Source organism: Triticum aestivum, chromosome 3D, assembly GCF_018294505.1.
Source record: "Triticum aestivum cultivar Chinese Spring chromosome 3D, IWGSC CS RefSeq v2.1, whole genome shotgun sequence".
Taxonomy (NCBI): Eukaryota; Viridiplantae; Streptophyta; class Magnoliopsida; order Poales; family Poaceae; genus Triticum; species Triticum aestivum.
Window position 1 is genome coordinate 485,919,442 of NC_057802.1, and position 20,118 is coordinate 485,939,559.

At 46.3% G+C, this 20,118-nt stretch overlaps 1 protein-coding gene across 1 annotated transcript; it reads left to right on the top strand.

Annotated features, from left to right (window-relative positions):
• Window positions 1-1,496: 1,496 nt before the first annotated feature.
• On the top strand, window positions 1,497-18,411 carry LOC123079880 (sterol 3-beta-glucosyltransferase UGT80B1). Its single transcript, XM_044502707.1, has 14 exons — window positions 1,497-2,014; window positions 2,750-2,883; window positions 3,269-3,511; window positions 3,818-3,929; window positions 4,246-4,416; window positions 11,164-11,227; window positions 13,124-13,181; window positions 13,324-13,498; window positions 14,268-14,398; window positions 15,521-15,623; window positions 15,946-16,022; window positions 16,571-16,618; window positions 17,647-17,796; window positions 17,952-18,411. Exons 1-14 carry the CDS (start codon window positions 1,810-1,812, stop codon window positions 18,150-18,152), a joined length of 1,872 nt encoding a protein of 623 aa, XP_044358642.1. The 5' UTR covers window positions 1,497-1,809; the 3' UTR covers window positions 18,153-18,411.
• Window positions 18,412-20,118: the final 1,707 nt, after the last annotated feature.

Consider the following 20,118-nt stretch of genomic DNA (forward strand, 5'->3'; position numbering starts at 1 on the left):
AGCCGCCGTGATGGAGCCATCGGACCAGCGCCGTGGTCGGATTAGCAGCCCCGACTCCCGTCCTGCGCCTCCAATCGCTGGACATCAATCACGAACGCCGCCGGTCGCCACCATATCGCCGCCTCAGAGAGATTCGTTCGTAGAAAAGAGATGGAGGGTCTGAGAATGAGACGAGCTGAGATTTCAAGGGCTTTCCTGCAAATAAACGCTTCATTGTTTAGCCTGGTGGGCCCCTCTGGTCGATGTGGCACCGGTCCAGGTGACACGTCGGACGGTCAACGCTGCTGGGGCGACCATAGGACCTGCAGTGAACGACTCAAAATAGTTTTGGGACCCAAATCTGCACTTTGATAGTTATAGGACTAAAGTGATACACCTTGGATAGTTATAGGACCTATGATGCATTTTACTTAAGTAACATAATAGCAGTGTTATAGATTGCTTCATTTATTAGCTCATAGACTCATTTTGCCTCGGAAAGCGCTATGTTACAGTAACATATTAGAGCCAAGACGCTTTGTGAGGTTGTAAAGTGGGCCAACTAGTAATGAAGTAGTACACATATAGAACTTACTATTGTACATGCCGGCTATAAAGGTTGGCTACAGATGACATGGCAACTCCTTATAGCCGATTTTTTGAACACAGTACAGACGCAAGCGCTCATATTCACGCGCATACAAAGAATGATCTTGCAACCCATGACGAGCACGGCGGTCAGAAGTCCAGATCCTGTACTGTACCGCTAAGGCTGGTCATAGTGGGGAGTAACTTGTATTAGTGTCATGCATATGACACTAGTCTAAGTTACTACCTCCATAGTGCAAAGTAACATAGTAGTAGTGTCATAGATTGCTTCATTTATTAGCTCATAGACTCATTTTGCCTCGGAAAGCGCTATGTTACAGTAACATATTAGAGCCAAGACGCTTTGTGAGGTTGTAAGGTGGGCCAACTACTAATGAAGTAGTACACATATAGAATTTACTATTGTACATGCCAGCTACAAGGTTGGCTACAGATGATATGGCAACTCCTTATAGCCGATTTTTTTTGAACACAATACAGACGCAAGCGCTCATATACATGCGCATACACTCATCCTATGAACGCACACACGCACACCCTATCCCTATGAGCACCTCCGAAAGACTGAGCCGACATATCATCTTCAAATTTACGAAGTCACCGTAGGCACCTCATCGTCGACGGAAACGTCTTCTCTCACTGAATGCACATCGCCGAAAATCCTGAAATAAATCCGGAAATAAATGCGTGCACCAGGATTTGAACCCTGATGGGCTGGGATACTGCAGTCCCTCTAATCATCCAATCACAGGTTGATTTGCTTGCGAAGATTTTCAGCCCAAGTTGGATATTTATGTCCGAACGAGGCCCAAGTTGCTCTGTTTTTTGTTTTTTGAGGTGAACCTCTTTTTTGCCCGTACGGTCTGCTTGGTCCCGCGAGCACGTTGCCAGCTTCCAGTCGGCCAGGAGTCCATTGACTCCCCCACGCCAGCGAAAACGGCATCTGGACGGGCTCCACCCGTCCGTCGTCGCTCCCGCACCAAACGCCAGCGAGTCCACCTCCACCTCACCCTTCTCGGCAGCGAGCCGGCAGCCTCGTAGCTGCACGTCCCTCTCCGCTCCTCACCTCGCGCCGCGCCCACACTCCCGAGGGCCTCGAAGCTCCCGCCTCCACGCGGCGCGGCGCGGCCAATGCGAACGCGGCGTCGCGGGCGCCTGTAGCAGTAGCACAGCATCTTCCCCGGCCCGGTCAACCCCGTCCTCGCCTTCCACGCGGGGGGCATGGGGTGCAACGGCGAAGCATCGGTGGCCGGAGAGGGGAGCGGGAGCGGCGACCTTCGGAGGAGGAGAGGGGGCCGGGACGGGGCGGGCGCCTCGTCCTCCTCCTCCTTCGCCGAGGGGACGAGGGAGTTCGTGCTGAGCTCCATGGACGAGCGGTTCTCCGGATCGGTCGACGCCGATGGGTTCCCCTCCTCGCGTCGGGAAGGTCCGCTTCGAGATTTTGTTTTTTGCTCTGTGCCCAGTTGGGCGTGTGATTTGGTTAGGAGTCAGCATACATCAGGGGTTTACAGTCAGAAAGTCAAACCTTGCCTTGTGGAGTTGTGGTCACCAAGTTCAGTATCACTGACAACGTAAATGTCTGGCGTATTGGGTGGTTTACTTTATGAAAAAAGGGGGGCTGCCTTTATGCTTTAGCCAAGGTAACCTCCAAATATTGAAGGCAGTTCGAGCCAAGGTGTAAATTGTAGTGTTCAGTGTAGCAGGTTGCTGCTTTCGGTTTTCCAATTTCGCTCCTGCTGTAGAGAACCAGCGGACTGGTTATCATTTTGTTTTTATTTTGATTTCTGAGGTTTACTAGTTATGTTCTTCTATTTATAATTAGTATGTGCATCAATCTATTGTACTTTCAGTTCACCTTACGGAACAATGATGTTTTCAATGGAACTGTAGGGAACACCATGTAGAAATCATTTGTATCAGGTATTCATCAATATTAGTGTTGCAAAATTTGGTTCCCAATTGTATCAGGTGGGTCGACTGATGACGCCACTTTGCACTCTATTCAGAATTAAGTCATTTTCTCTTGTTAAAAAATATCTGGAAAATCGACTAATAGAACAACAGAAATGTCAACGCGCACAGTAGAACTGACTTATTCTGTACATGTGTATTTTTTGCTCTGAAACATCATTGTTCACAGCGCTGTTCTGGTTTTCTACAGGATTCGGGCATAGTAAATCCACAACTGCAACTTCTAGTCGTTTTAGAGGGCAAGATCACGCTTTTGTAAGATCATACTCCGATAGGTTGCTTAAGTGTGACCTCACGTTGGATATGCTATCAGAAAATGAGAAGGTAAGCCTGCTAGCACTTACTTTGATTGATACCTTTCCTTTGCACATTTAGTATTAGTATACCATGTGTCATTTTTCCTCAAAAACTGTTAGCACACTGTGAAATTGGTAGTCAGTCTGTACTTTTACCAGTGATGTAGTAATTTTGTTGACCTTCGAATATTAAGAGCTGGTGCTAGTGCATTCTAGTCTCCTCCAATGGAGTGATATATAGCCGCAGTTATGACTCTGTCTGCTCGGTTATGCTGGTCCTGAAAATAGATTGATGTTTGCTCTGCTGTTTACCACAATCTTGGCGGGCTAGAGCTTGGTTTTAGTTGAGAAGAATTTGTGAACATCCAGGTTCGTCATACTATTTGTTATTTCTTTGTTGTTTGGTCTTTCAGATGAAGATAATTGAGAAATTGGTAAAGATCCAGAAAGATGGCACACTGGAGGTAGATGTGACCCGTAGTGCCCTTGTCGCCTCAGAACTCTCAGAGATTGATGCTTTTGGTTCTGTGCCACGTGATGTTGAAGAAGTTAAATCTGGATTTAGCAAGTCTGTCCCAAAGTTGAAGATTGCTATACTTGTCGTTGGAACACGAGGGGATGTTCAGCCGTTTATAGCATTAGCTAAAAGACTTCAGGCAAGTGAACCTGCAACTGCCTATTAGATATCCCAAATAACAAATGGGCATTCTTGAAAATATATATGATATTTCTGTACTTTATTGGGCATTGCTGTTTAAGTTTTCATTCAAGTATATAACAATAATCATGATGTCCTACAGCATCTTCGGTCTTCGCTAATACGAAGAAATATATCTTACAATGTTGTTCCAGTTTCACGTGTAACTGTCAGAAACTAACATACTGATTTTAGTCTACCTAATATGTACATATGTCATTATATGCTCTTCCTCTTAACAGAAATAATGATATTTTTTCTGCAGGAATTTGGTCACCATGTTAGATTGGCATCTCATGTCAACTTCCGTACTTTTGTGAAGTCAGCTGGTGTGGACTTCTACCCATTGGGTGGTGATCCACGAATTATGGCCCAGTGTATGTTTTGCCGTCTATTGCCCTTATATATGCATTTGGCTATCTTTTCTTGACTAGATTGTTCTACTTTTGAGAATGTTTTGCATGTGATAGTCAACTTTTATTATTAATATAATGATAAGACATCACAACTTTTACATTGTTCTCTAAGAAACAGATGACATCTATTCCCTCCGTCCCAGAATGTAAGACGTTTTTTGGTGTAGATTTAGACGTCTTACATGTTGGGACGGACGGAGTAATTCTTAAGCAAATTAAATGTGTAAATGTGCACATAGTCATACTCGATTAGTAAGATATGCACTTTCAACTGCAGACATGACAAAAAACAAAGGGTTTTTAATGGCCGCGCCCACAGAGATTTCTGTTCAAAGAAAGCAGGTCAAGGAAATCATTTTCTCTCTTCTACCTGCATGCACAGAACCTGATTTGGATACTGGAATACCTTTCAGAGCTCAGGCAATAATAGCAAATCCTCCTGCTTTAGGTTTGTCTATCAATCACTATACTTCTCCTTAGCCTCATGTTATAAGTTTTTTGCAACCTTTGTTGATTTAATTAACATGTTTCTGACTTCTTGTACCAAACTACATGAATATCCTCTGTAATTGTGTGGCTAGTTGCCACAGTAAATACCTTTAACCTGAGAATGGTTTGAAAACCGCACCATACCTCAACCATACCCGCACGAATAAACTTGGGAATCCAACCTCAACTAAACCCATTTGACAATTCTGTCAGTCCAACCAAGACCAAATCAATTCTGTTGAGAGGAGAACTACTTGTATTATTAGGAGGTCAAAGCCAACATATATACACATATATGAGGATGCCAATAGACTAGAATGCAAAAGGCCAAAAGACAATATTAATATAACTCTAACACCCCCCTCAAACTCATGGTGGATCCACAACACTGAGTTTGGAGAGGTGAAATCCATGTTGCGCTCTAGTCTGAGCCTTCGTGAAGAAGTCCGCGAGCTGTAACTCAGAAGGCACATACTGAAGAGCAACAACATGATCCTGCACAGCGGCGCGCACATAAGAAGCATCAACACCAATGTGTTTGGTAAGCTCATGCTTCACAGGGTCCCGCGCAATACTGATAGCACCTGTGCTGTCCGACAGGAGGGTGGTAGGTGTAGTAACAGAAACACCAAAATCCTCCAGTAACCATCGTAACCAAGTCACCTCTGCTGTCAGAAGAGCCATAGCTCGCAACTCGGCCTCTGCACTCGAATGAGAAACTGCAGTCTGTTTCTTTGTCTTCCAGGAAATGAGGGAACCACCAAGAAAGACACAGTAGGCAGAAAGTGAACGGCGATCCGTAGGATCACTAGCCCACGTAGCATCCGAATAGGCCTGGAGCTGTAACGAGCTGGAACGGGGGAAAAAGAGACGATGAGAGATCGTGCCACGAAGATATCGTAGAACACGAAGAAGGTGACTATAGTGAACTGAAGTGGGAGCAGAAACAAACTGACTCAGAATATGGACAGGATAGGAGATATCCGGACGAGTGACAGCAAGATACACAAGACTCCCAACAAGATGACGATAACGTGTCGGATCAGACAAGGGCACACCATCAGAAGCACGAAGGTGAACATTGAGCTCCATAGGAGTCTCAGTAGTGCGCTCATCACTAAGAGCCGCACGAGTAAGAAGATCCTGGATATACTTTTCTTGGGAAATAAAAAAGCCATCAGAGGTGGAGGAAACCTCAATCCCAAGAAAGTAACGAAGAGGACCAAGATCAGACATAAGGAACTGCTCATTAAGACGCGCCTTGACAAAGGCAATGTACTCAGAATCGTCGCCAGTGATGATCATGTCATCAACATATAGAAGAAGAAGAGTGCGACCACGAGCAGAAAGGTGGACAAACAACGCTGGATCGTGATCACTGGGTGAAAACCCAGCAGCGGTGACCACAGAGGCAAAACGCTCAAACCAAGCGCGAGGGGCTTGCTTAAGGCCATATAGAGAGCGACGAAGACGACAAACCATGCCATCGGGAACTGAATACCCAGGTGGTGGCTGCATATAAACCTCCTCACGCAACTCACCATTAAGAAAGGCATTTTTAACATCAAGCTGTGACACACACCAGTGGCGAACAGAGGCCACGGCGAGAAGTGTGCGGACAGTGGTCATATGGGCCACAGGAGCAAAAGTCTCATCATAATCACGACCATGCTCCTGCTGAAAGCCACGAGCCACAAGACGAGCTTTATAACGCTCAAGAGAACCATCAGAGCGAGTCTTAATCTTATAGACCCACTTACAAGTGATGGGACGAATACGGGGAGGAAGAGAAACCAGATCCCATGTGTTGTTGCGCTCAAGTGCGGCAATCTCCTCTGCCATCGCAAACTGCCATTCAGGATGAACAACAGCATCACGATAAGAGGTAGGCTCAAGTACAACCGAAAGGCCATATTTGCTAGGAGAATAGCGGTCAGGAGGAGGGCAAGGTCGAGCCCGAAGACCATAAGTCGGCTGGGACGAGGAAGACGGTGCACCAGAAGTAGATGGCACATCAGTAGATTCATCCATAACACGTCGACGACGAGTATAATGAAAAGGAAAAGTGGGATGAGAAGGAACCACCGGAGGTGATGGAGATGGAGAAGACATCGGTGATGAAGGTGGGGTGTCATGCAATAAGGAAGGAGAAGGAACGATAGGAGAAGACGGTGTCGGATCTGCAATAGTGGGACGATAAGGAGGAGTAGGAATATGAGGCACGGAGGGAGGTGTATCAGGAAACGTGAGAAAAGAGATATCCTCTACTGAAAAGGTCAAAGAGGATGGTCGTGGATAGAATGGACGAGACTCATCAAAAGTCACATCCCTAGAAATACGCATCCGTTGACCGACAGGATCCCAACACCGATAACCCTTATGCTCATCACTGTAGCCCAGAAAAACACACTCGACAGACTGAGCAGTTAGTTTGGTGCGTTCTCGAGGGGCAAGGAGAACATAACAAACACAACCAAACAATCGAAGAGCGGAATAATCAGGATGATGATCAAAAAGACGCTCTAGAGGAATACCTCCCTGTAGAGCAGATGAGGGTTGAATGTTTATGAGATATGTGGCAGTGGAGACAGCCTCAGCCCAGAAATGAGGCGGAAGAGAGGCGGCAATCATCATCGCACGAGCTGTCTCAAGAAGGTGGCGATGCTTGCGCTCAGCCACGCCATTCTGAGCGTGAGCACCGGGACAAGAGAACTGCGCAAGAGTACCCTGCTCAGCAAGAAAACCACGCAACATTTTGGAGATATACTCGCCAGCAGAATCAGCACGAAACACACGAATAGGTGTAGAGAACTGAGTGTGGACCATGGCGGCAAAACGCTTATAAATAGAGAGAACCTCGCGACGAGAAGACATGAAGTAAAGCCAAGTGTAGCGAGAGAAATCATCTATAAAAATAATATAGTAGCGATGGCCCCCTTTGGAAGAGAAGGGAGCCGGTCCCCACACATCGGAATGAACTAAATCAAAAGGGCGTTGAGACACTGACTCACTTGTAGGATAAGGTAACTGAACCTGTTTACCAAGCCTACAGTAACTGAACCTGTTTACCAAGCCTACAACCCTGACACTGCAAAGAGACATCTCCTGAGACAGGCCCCAGAAGACCACGATGAACTAAAGACGATAGCCGAGAACCACAAAGGTGACCAAGGCGATGATGCCACTGCTGGAAGGAGCTGGTAGCAGAAGCGGCGATGGCAGATGTACTGGCGAGTGTAGTGGCAGCGGAAGGAACATGAAGCCAGTCTAACTCCCAAAGCCCCTGGGAGTCAAGGCGGCGAGGGCCAGCTCCAACCAAAGCCTTCGTGTGACGATCCTGGACAGTGCAAGAATCAACGTCAAGAATGACGCGACAACCAGAATCAGTAAGCTGACTTGCAGAAAATAAGTTCATGGTAAGGCGAGGAACATAAGAAACATCTGGAACATGAAATGAAGAAGTGGAAAGAATGCCTCGACTAGCAACAGGTAGAGGAGTACCATCAGCAGTAAGAACATTAATAGGAAAATCGAGAGATCTAAGAGAGGACAAGACAGAGGAATCAGAAGACATATGAAATGAAGCTCCAGAATCCAGAACCCATGGGGATGTACCAGACTGTGTAGATGGTGGTCGCTCAACACTAGAAGCACCAGTCACAGAGCCTGCAGTACCCGTCGAAGAACCTGAAGCAGCAAGTAGACGCTTAAGCTTCATAATATCCTGCTCAGTCAAGGAGACAGTAGACGACGTCGAGGAAGAAGCGCGAGTCCCAGTAGAAGAATTGCGCTCCCTATTACGCATATCACGCTTCTTCTTGAAGCAATCAGATTCGGGGTGACCATCCCTGTTGCAGTACCCACAATGAGTATGAGGACGAGAGCGGCCCTCACGAGTGCGGCTCTCACTACCAGAAGGAGTGGGTAGTAGCGGCGGAGCACTCGAGCGAGAAGGTACTGGTGGAGCAGCAGCTTGAGCAGCAAGCACAGATGGAACTTGAAGCAGACCGGCACCACGGAGGCGAGTCTCCTCAGCACGAAGCTCAGAAAGCACCTCAGAAATAGGAACACGGCCACGAGCAAACAACTGAGCACGCCGAGGCTCAAACTCCCCACGGAGCCGCGACAGAAACTCATAGACACGCTGAAACTCCAAGTCGGACCTCACAGTCTGGCAACAGGCGCAAGTGCCACAAACAGCAGTGCGAAGGGAGTCAAGCTGGCGCCAGATAGCAGAACTCTGAGTGTAGAACTCATCAATAGTGGAGTCTCCCTGCTGAAGAGCATGCTCCTGACGTACCATAGACAAGTAGAGAGCATCACCAGAGGGCTGATAGCACTGACGAAGACGAGTCCACATCTCAAACACAGTGCCGAGACCCATAAACTCAGAAGCAAACTGTGGTAGAACACTGGCAGTGAGGACAGCAGCTGCACGAGCATCATCATCACACCACTGAGTGTAAGCAGCCAGATCATCACGATAAACAGAAAGAGCATCCGAATAAACCACGACCTGCTGGTCATAAGCAGCAACCGCATCATCAACAGCAACTCGGGCTGCAGCCCTATCATCATCAGAAGCATTTGCGGCAAGATCCGGTGGAGGCGGCGGTGGGATAGGAGCCACAGGAGGAACCGGGCGCTGAGGACAAGGAACCTCGCCGGAAAGAACTCCCCAGAGACGAAGGCCACGCATGTGAATACGCATAAAAGCAGCAAACTCAGCATAGTTAGCCCCATCAAAAATCACCGGGCAGCGCGGAATGGCGACATAGCCCAACGAGGTCGAAGACATGGTGCGCTCTCTGTACCTCTTTTTTTTTAACCTTCTCTTTTTTTTAATCAATCCACACAACCGATCGATGAATCCAGAGTAAGTCAAACGACAGAAGCAGCGCCCGCAGCGCTCGTACACCAGAATCAGAGGAGCAAAGTTGCGGCGACCCGACCTGGGTGAGCCAAAGGCCAGCGGCGGCGGCCGGACCAGAGCGCCAGTCAGAGACGCAGTGGCGGCGGCCGGACCCGAGCGCCAGTCAGAGACGCGGCGATGACTGCCGGACCTCGAGCACCAGCCCGAGACGCGGAGGCGGCGGCCGGACCCGAGCGTCAGTCAGAGACGCAGCGGCGGCGGCGGCCGGACCTCGAGCACCAGCCCGAGACACGACGGCGGCGGCCCGACCTGGAAGAGCAGAAGGCCGATGGGGGATGCCGGACCTCGAGGCGGCAGGGTGCCTCGAGCGGCTGGACTTCGCTGTCTGGCGGGTAGAGACGAGACGGAGATCAGCTACGAGACGCGTCAGGAGCACTAGCACGATCTGGCAAACGGGATCGGCGGCAGAGCAAAGAGATTGACTTCACGGAGAGGAGCAGCAACGACTGGATCAATGAGACCAAGTCTCGATGGGATCCAACAGCCAGCTATGGATCGATGTGTGGACGCCCGCAGGAGCGGAGGAGCAGAACGGGCCGGTGGAGATTGGATCGAAAAAAAAAAACCTAGAGCTCTAATACCATGTTGAGAGGAGAACTACTTGTATTATTAGGAGGTCAAAGCCAACATATATACACATATACGAGGATGCCAAAAGGCTACAAGAGGATGCCAATAGACTAGAATGCAAAAGGCCAAAAGACAATATTAATATAACTCTAACAAATTCGACATTTCCACCCAAATTGAACTGAACCGAGGGCCAATCTGGATGAAACCGTTTGCTGACATTGGTTGAGAACCGTTCACTCAAATGGGTTGAAGCCTATACATTGCTGGGCTGCACTCTGTCAGCTGCACTAGCTCTCACGGGTGTCGAAAAGAGAAAAGACACAGAAGTTCACAGAGCAAGAAGCTAGTTAAATATATTGACTAGAAGCTACAGCTAAGCTAGTGCACTGCCGGTATGCGTGTAGGATTAGGTACTTGCTAAGCACAATATTATCTCGCGTGTAGGATTAGGTACATGCTATCTCAAAGTTGTTGCTGCTCTACTACATCTTCATGGCCGCGCGAGCACTGAACGCCGCTGCCTCTGTCGCCGGTTGCCTGGTGGCAAGCCAGACCAGATCGCCAGAGTGCGCCAGCCATGGCGGCGGATGGCCGCTATGGGTAGCTGTGGAGCCTCAGCTTGCCGCTATCGGCGCTGTCGCGGAGGCGGGATCAGCGAGCCGTGAGCAGCCGCGGCTGAGCAGGAAGAAGAGGCCAGCAGTCAACCAATCTCACCCACCGGGTGTGACCTATGGGTCTAACCTGTTCGGAACTGGAACATTTAAAACCCATACCTAACCACACCCAGTTATTTTCTGCACGAAATCAAACTAAACCAACCTGTAGTCAGACTCAACCTGTTAATAATAACCAAACTATACAAGCACAACAGGGGAAACTGACCCAAAACACCCGGTTAAAGAAAAAACATTCTCAGATTTACCTTTATATATGTGGCTTAAGCCTCATATCGGATCTTAATCTCTACTTTATCTCTTCCATTTCACTGAAGACTGAACTAATTTTAGCTTCAAAGTTCTACCAACTTGAAGAGTAACTCAAACTTTGAAGATATCTATGGTTCATTGACCCAATATCATAGTGTAACCGATTACCTTTCTCCCATGTGTTGTCTTGTGCATTCATACAACATTTACATAGTGTGAGTCTTAATAGTATTGCAGTGATGTGTCCTCCTAACAAAAAATCGTATTATTCCAGGACATCTTCATATTGCCGAGGCACTTGGGGTACCTCTGCACATCTTCTTTACTTTTCCATGGACGTAAGTCTGTACTATTCACTGCCAGCTTGAAAACGTTTCACAATTTTAAACATGTCGTCAACTCGTCATGTTTATCCTGTGACAGCAGATCACCTTTTTTTTTTCTGTGTCTCTTAGTTACTGTTGATTGCATTAGAATATTATGTCTTGTAGAGAATCCCTCTGGAACTGCTCACTATAATACTGCACAAAGAACAATGGAACTTATACTCTTCATACTGTTTACTCACCTAATCGAGAATATTTTGCCCATTCCTTAAGAGTACTTCCAAGAGCTATCACAGTTAACTCCCAGGGAAGGTCCAGTATAGTGAGGACTATCCTTTGTAAAGTATAACGCCAGTCAAGAACCTGAATGAGTTGTTATACCTTAAATTTGCACCTTTTGATCTAAATATCTTAACCTGTAGTGAAAAGCCCCAAATGTGCTAACCTTTAGCTTTGTACAGGATATTAGGCATTTCTCATGCATGCTAGCTTATCTCTTTTGGCTACAGTGCTAACAGGGTCATGAAACATGTAATCTTTGGAGACATTCTCCTGAAAAACCTAAAGAGCCCCCCCCCTTTCTCTCTCGCGACCGCGTCGCCCCCCCGCGGGCGACCGGCCGCGCGTCGGGCCTCCTCCCTCCAGGCTCCCCCCTCCCTTCTTCCTCCTCGCCGCCGTCGCCGGCGCCCGCGGCCGGCTTGGCCCTGGGGCTGCTGGTGGCGGCGGCCTCCTGGCCCTTCCCCTCCCGGTCGCTCTCCGGCGCGGGCGGAGCGGCTCCGGGGGGTGCATCTAGGCGGCGGCGGTCTGGCGTGGCGGCAGGGCTCCGTGGCGCATGCAGGCGAGCAACTGGGCGGCGGCGCCGCCGTTGGCGGCGGGGCGGCGCGGCGGCGGGATCTGTCGTCGTCCGCTCGGCCCAGATCTGGGCCCTTCGGGTCCCATCTGGGCCTGGGCGGGCCGGCGGCGGGGATGGCTCCGGTGTGGCTTCTGGGAGGCGGGGGAGATGCGACGCGTGGCTGGGTGACGGCGGCGACGACGCCGGCCTGCTGCATCGCGGCCGGCGGGGCTTAACGGGCCCGCTTCGGGCCTGGCTGGGCCAGGGGTGGCCCGGCATGCCCCGCTGCCGCGTCCGGACGGCTACCGCGACGGTGCCGGAGGCGCGGGCCTCCCGCACGACGGTGGTGGAGGTGGTTCCCTCCCGCTCGGCGTCGATGTTGCTGCTCCCGTCGTGGTGAGCTTCTCTCCGGTCCTCTTGGCCTCGTGGTGGTGTTCGTAGCAAGGCGGCGTGGGTGGCGGCGTTACTGCGTTGGCGCATGGTGATGGGCGACGGTTTTGGCGGGTCGGTTCCGTTCGGTTGGGCGGTTGGGGTTGGAATGCGGGAGAAATCCCTGCCAGCTTCGGCCCCGACGCGGTGACACCTGCGGGTGCCACCATTCCTCCCTGGAGGGTGTCGGTGGTATCCACCCCCCACCTCCCTCCGCGTGCCCGGGGAAACCTGAGGACTCGTCCGGGCAGCAGCGTCGTCGGCGTCGCATCCCTTCTTGGAGGTGCTGCTTGGTACACGGCGGATCGGAGCCTCGGTTGGTGGTGTTTTGTTTCCGGTGGGCGCCGCGGTGGCGGGTCATCCGCGCTTTGCCAAGCTGCCGTGGTTGGCATTTGTTTCTTCTTCTTTTTCTTTTGGTGTGTTGTGCTGCTCGCCACAGCGTTATCTGTACTCGGTGTTGGTTGCTTTGGAATACAAAGCGGGGGGAAACCCTTTTTCGGTAAACATGTAATCTTTGGAAATTGTAGCGACTCAATGATACTGCAAAAAATAGAACAACACTCTGCTTACTAATAAATATTTGTGATGTACTACTATTTAAGTGAGGTTGGTATATATATTTCCTAATTGTTAATGTTTGTAGGCAGGCCAACTAATGAGTTCCCTCATCCATTGGCTCGAACGCCTCAGAGTGCAACCTACAGGGTACATCCTTAACCTTTTCACTATTGTGCGCATGCCTTTTAAACATGTGAATTAGCCCATTTCTGTATGTATTGTGAAATTGTTGTGTCTCAGTTTTCCTCCAAAATGCGGATATTCCGATTCTGACATCCCTTGGCTTCAGCTATCCTATCTTATTGTGGATTTAATAATTTGGTGGGGCACAAGAGGATTCATAAATGATTTCAGAAAGAAGTTAAACTTGCCCCCTATTGCTTACTTCAGCACGTACCATGGATCCATATCACACTTACCTACAGGATACATGTGGAGTCCTCACCTTATGCCGAAGCCAAATGGTATCCTGATATTACTTCAGTTAATTTTGCGATCTTCAGTATTTACCAGTTAATAAATTTGAAATTGTTTATCACACCTGTACCCATTATGAAACAAGCTTCCACATGCATATGGCATAATATCTATTCTTTCCTATGTATCCTCACTTTTGGGGTTTATGTTGAGTGTAAACACATGCCTATACTATCTTTATTCCGATAGATTCCTTTCTGGTTTATAAATTTCGGTTAGCTGTATCTTACCCATGAACTTTTCGAGGAGACACAAGTTGAAACTTTATGTTGGGTCTAGGAAAGGTTAATTATCCAAGGTTTCACTGAATAAGCATCATTTGGAAGATTATTACGAACTGAACTGGAATGGCTGAACGCTAGAATGCCCAAGCAGATGACTGAACTCCATCTAATTGGATAGATTAATGGCATCAAATGAAGGTTTATTTTGTATGCACTTTGTGTAGGAAGAGGAGGATTAGTTGGTTGTGTTTTAAGAAGAAACTTCATACGAAGTTTATCCTGTTTCTTAGCTGGGCCAGATTGACTTGCCATGTGTTTGTAGCTTTTTCTTTGGATCCTTGGCTCTTACTGTCGTACATTATTAGTAATATATTTATGTAGGGCCCTACCCTTCCATTTACATGAAAATAGAAGTTTTTTTAGATTAGTCATTTGTTAAGTTTTAGCTGATAGAAACCTCATGTTGTTGCAAAGTTTATGCTTTAAGTAATTGGATTTATGTTGGCCGCACTAACTATATTCTTGTCTGCAGATTGGGGTTCTCTTGTGGATGTCGTGGGTTATTGCTTCTTAAATCTTGGCACAAAATATCAACCGCCGCTAGAGCTCTCACAGTGGCTTCAACAAGGTTCCGAACCGATATACCTCGGTTTTGGTAGCATGGTATGAACTTTATGTGAAAAGGTCTTACGATGATTATAAAGGCTTTTCTTTGCTTTATTTGTACATATAATTTATGAGAAAATTTATAAAAATGCACTGTAGAAACCGGGTAAAAAAAAAGTAATCCTGACTGTAATGCATCTCTTTTTTGCTACATGTAGTTACACCTGTTTCTTTGGTTCCTTGAACTGTAATTATCTTTCATGAGCATGATTTCACCATTCTTGATCACAATCCATATATATTTTATCTTTTTCCCCATGATGAATGTACTAGCTATGAAATATATTTTTTTCTAATCTTTTACTTAGATTCTTTTATCTAGGAAGTAAGACCTGCAAATCATGCCAACGGTGGTCATTATTTGATATACTAATCATGTCATGACTTATTATGATGTTAATGTCTCTGTTGCTACTTAATAATGTATAACCTACATAGATTGTAAGGCCAGACGTCTTCAGATTTAATAGAGAAGTAGTGGAATTGTTGATTCATCCCTTCATGCGCATCTCGATCTCAATCCTTTAGTTCCATATCATTAGGATTCTGTTTACTTTGCAAGTTAGCCAAGATTATCTGATAAATAAAGGGTGATAGATTGCACAATGAAGTCATAAGTCATAGACCATAAAAGTTGCCAACTCAGAGTCCCACTCAGGGTCTTACGCACCATACTGGGTAGGAAGTCCATGCGCACTAGGTCGAGCCATGCCTCCATCTTCATCTCCCCCTTCAGTGGTGGAGCCAGGATTCCGAGGAAAGGTATCAGAAGTTGAAACCAGTTACAACTAAAAAATGTGTCTGAACACCCCAGTGCTGGAAAACAAATTTCAAGAGTTGGATCATCTGGCTACCTTTTTTTTATCTCCTTTCAATCTAAATTTATTTTCATCTAAAAACCTGCTATAATAACTAGAATGTACCAAAAACTGAGTTACCAATGTTATGTCTGGAGTACAAACGAGATGGGTTCTCCAAAAGTTATAAAAAGAAGAAGCAACAACACTATGCAGTAGAATTTACCTCAAAGTAAAATGGGTTAGAATATTAGCATACAATTTTCCTCTGCTTTTGTTTTGTTATCTAATTCTTATCATGTGCTGTATTTTATGCTTGAAGCCTCTTGATGATGAAAAAAAAGTCACTGCTATCATTTTGGATGCACTAAGAGAAACGGGACAGAGAGGAATCATTAGCCGTGGTTGGGGAGATCTTGGAAGCTGTAAGTTACCTATTCATCATTTTTAAATTGTGGGGCCAACCAGCGGAGAGGGGAAACCCTCTTAGATAGGGCAATAGCCCGGTTGTTCTTAAATATTCTGTCCAGTGCTTTGAGGAATCTTTATATTGTACTCGAACATGTGGGCACTCTTCTATAGCATTGTTGTCGCAGACTGATGTTTCGTTCAGCTTGTAGAAACTTACACAGGTTGATAGAAAAGATTTATCATTAGTACTCCCCCCGTTCCAAGAATTATGGAACAGAGGGAGTACATAGTTTGCCCCTCTGCCTTGTTATTTATCTATGCAACATGCATCTGCAGTTTCAGAAGTTCCAGCTGACGTCTTCATTTTGGAGGATTGCCCTCATGACTGGTTGTTTCCTCGCTGTACGGCAGTAGTGAGTTTACTATTTCAACACCACTATTTGTTGACTTCAGTAATTTTCATAAAGTGGTTCAGCATGATGATAATGAATTTTGTGCATTTTTGTAATGTCAAATTAAAATTAGAAAGTCGTGAAACAAATTTTCTCTAACTGTCAGAAGTCATTAATATCATGTCAGCAGCTTAGTCATTCAAGCATGTCAAAAATAAATTTCTTCATGGCTCTGTCTTGCTTACAATAATTTTGGGTTGCTGGGGAGTGGGGAGTGGGGAGTGTCTAATAGATGAAAGCATGAAGTAAAATGATAAGTGTCTTCTTCTCTACAACCATTACCTTTCTGCTCCCATTATGTGCTATACTTTCATGACACCGACTTCTATAAAAAAAGCGTGCTAAAATTATTTAATACAACCCTCCAATTAGCAGCAATATATTCGTTGAACCGGTACTTTCAGTTAAAATCTTGCTTCGGACTGATCTTGTAACAGACCCAGTAGTAACAATGTACTGCTTCCATTTCTGGATACAGTTACTAATCAGGTTGTTTGCTTGTTTATAAGGTGCATCATGGTGGAGCAGGTACCACAGCTGCGGGCCTGATAGCTGGGGTAAGCTACTAGTCTGCACTACTGATAGAAACTGAACGAGTGAAGTGCACTGTAGGTCCCTGAACTGTTTTAGGGTGTCATGTAGTCCTCGAACTATGAAAAATTGTCATCCAAGTCCTCAAAATGCAATAAGCGTGTCTGCTAGGCAAAATATAGGTCCTCAGACTATTCTAGTGCTGAACTAGTTGGACCCGGATGGCACACTTATTGCACCTCGAGAACCTAGATGACGATTTTCATAGTTCGAGGGTCTACATGACGCCCCTGAAATAGTTCAGGGACCTAGTTCACTTCACTCAAACTGAATGAACATAAGATGTCTTTGGACATGATACCTTCAAACTTTTTTACACAAAACATGGCACTCACCAGCCACCGCTGGAACAAAACCATATGAAAGGTTCAGCTGACAATATAATCTGCAATGTTTGTAAAATAAAACACTTAGGTCCAACTAGTTCAGCACTAGAAACTGAACGAGTGAAGTGCACTGTAGGTCCCTGAACTGTTTTAGGGGTGTCATGTAGTCCTCGAACTATGAAAAATTGTCGTCCAAGTCCTCAAAATGCAATAAGCTTGTCATGCTAGGCAAAATATAGGTCCTCAGACTATTAGTGTTGAACTAGTTGGACCCGGATGGCACACTTATTGCACCTCGAGAACCTAGATGACGATTTTCATGGTTCGAGGGTCTACATGACGCCCCTGAAATAGTTCAGGGACCTAGTTCACTTCACTCAAACTGAATGAACATAAGATGTCTTTGGACATGATACCTTCAAACTTTTTTTACACAAAACATGGCATTCACCAGCCACCACTGGAACAAAACCATATGAAAGGTTCAGCTGACAATATAATCTGCAATGTTTGTAAAATAAAACACTTATTTTCTCATGCTTGTTATGCACGGCATCCCCGATGTATAAGACCTCTTGTAGTTGGTACTGAGAAACCTACATTTGTTTATCATTTACTATCACCATTCTTTTGTGAATGTACTTGACTGCCCTTTGTGCTGTTAACAGTGTCCAACCACCGTAGTGCCTTTTTTTGGCGATCAGTTCTTCTGGGGTGAGATAGTTCATGCGCGTGGTGTGGGTCCTGCACCTATCCGTGTAACAGAGCTTACTACTGAGGCACTTTCAAATGCAATCAGATTTATGCTTGATCCTGAGGTATCACTACTTTTCTTGCTCTTTATATAATCTGTGTTTCTAGGCATTTATGATGTGGTCATTGCCATCTTCACTACACAGGGAATGCTCAAACACATTCCTTGGTTATGAGCAGATGCAATGTTGTGCTAACTGATCCTGCTACTTTGCTGAAGGTAAAATCACGATCATTGGAACTGGCAATAGCAATAGGGAATGAAGATGGTGTCGCAGCCGCTGTAGACTCGTTTCACCGACACCTGCCTTCAGAACTCCCACTTACTCCACCGCCTGCACCTGTAGAAGAAGAGCGGCTAGACCTGCTTCAATTGCTTTCTCGATATCTTGAGAAGTGTTGTCTCCCGTTCAATTCTTAGTTGTCCATAGCGTAGATATGGGTTCAATTTATTTATTTATTTATGTGGTTAGGAAACAGAAATGGGTGTCTTGTAAAATTTGAGGGAGTGAAACAAACTCTAGTTCATCATCCAGGCCAATCGTCCAATTTCTCTTTTTCAGTGTGAATATCGGTAATAAGGGCGTGTTGTAGCTTTGGCGAATTTTTTGGTGTATCACAAATAAGCAGCTTTCCTGTACATGAAAATTCCGATCGCAAAGAATTGTTGTACACATTCACTGATTCACCTTTCCCACCTCTGTGTATCTTGGGGTCTTGGGGAGTCGAGTATATCTTTGACATTGGTACTTCCAAAATGCAAGTCGGAGATAAAGATCCTATACTTTCCAAGCCTGTTCTATTTACCGCCCACCCCTCTCTTTTTCTTAATAATAAGGGCATATGTTTCGGGTGAGGGCTTTTGGAGGCCGAGCTCCACGGAGCTCGTTTTCAAAATACAAATTTCCACAAGGTGAATTTTTTTTGAAATTGTTTGTATACACTTCCACACATGTGTATTGCGTCTGTGCAAAAATTCCAAACCAAATACTTTCACATGTGCGTACAGAAAAAAGACAAACGTATTTCTAGAATGGGCCAATATTTTTTGTTGTTGGGCCGGATTTTTGTTTTTTTGTACAGCCTCAAATCACAACAAATTCAAATAATTTTCTTACACGTTTGTGTGGAAATCTATTAAGTTACCGTGGAATTTTGTTTTGAATTTTTCTGAAACTTTGAAATATAAATTTTGATTTTTTCAAAATACCGAGCTCCCTGGAGCTCGGCCTCCGTTGGCATTTTCCGCATATGTTTCCTCTTATTTTGACAAATACATCCTCCCTCGGAAACTTGGCTATATTCGCTTCATTCCTGGCAATCCACGCAATCAATCAATCATTAATAATTTCTTATATGTGTGGTTTGATTTGTTTATTACATTACCACAGATAGCCAACTAAGAGCATCTCTACCCTTTCTCCTCCCCCATCCTTTAGGCTGGTCATAGGCCATGTTTGGATACTCTAACTCAGTTAGAGGTTAGAGTTAGATTCTAACCCTGAACTAACTCTAACCAAAGAGGTGTTTGGATGGCAGGGTTAGATCGACAATAAATGCTCCTTTTCAATCATTTGGCTACTTTGGACCCTATTACCTGCCGGATTTGGCGGAGCGAGCCCTGGCCGAGGCAGACGGGGACGCGCTCGGCAAGGAGCCGCGCTGGCCTCTCGCGCAGCCCGCCGACCGAATCCGCCGTCCCTGCGCAAGGAGTCGCACTGGCCGAGGCCGACGGGGACGGGCCGCGCAAGCAGCCGTGACTGCTTACCGGCTGGCGGACGGGCCGCGGGGAGGCGAGGGGGTTGGAACGGGAGGATAGGGCGGGGATGCTTACCGGCGGCGGACGGGAGCGCGGATACGGCGAGGCGCCTTCACGGGCGGTGCGAGAGGGATGGGGGAGAGGACGAGAAGCTTCGAGAAAGTGGGGAGGGATCTGCTGCGGGGAGAGCGAGAGAAAAAAGGTGGTTTTTTAGTGGTCCCAAGAAAAACTAACCCAAATAAGCACCTCTTGAATGGGTTAGATTTTTTGGATGGGTTAGATGCATCTAACCCAAACTAACCCTCCTGTTTGGATATTTTTGGGTTAGTTGAGTCCAAACTAACCCAAACTAACTCTAACTCGTCGAACCAAACAGGGCCATAGTGGGAGTAACATAGGTAGTAACATATATGTCACATAAGCAAAGAAGATGATGTGTCAAGTATAATTAAATAATTAATAAGGAGAGAGGCAAATAGAGTAACATAATATGTTACCATCACATAGCGCTTCCTAATGCAAAATGAGTGTACAAAGCAATAAATGAAGATCTATATGTTATCACACTCATGTTACTACCTACTATGAAGATAGTAATATAGACTAGTAACATGTGCATGTTACTACT

Bases quoted from the DNA above. Each gene is read 5' to 3' on its own strand.
- LOC123079880 (XM_044502707.1), top strand. From the start codon at position 1,810: ATGGGGTGCAACGGCGAAGCATCGGTGGCCGGAGAGGGGAGCGGGAGC. The intron at 2,884-3,268 runs GTAAGCCTGCTA...TTGGTCTTTCAG, and splicing joins TGCTATCAGAAAATGAGAAG to ATGAAGATAATTGAGAAATT. The intron at 16,023-16,570 runs GTGAGTTTACTA...CTTGTTTATAAG, and splicing joins TTCCTCGCTGTACGGCAGTA to GTGCATCATGGTGGAGCAGG.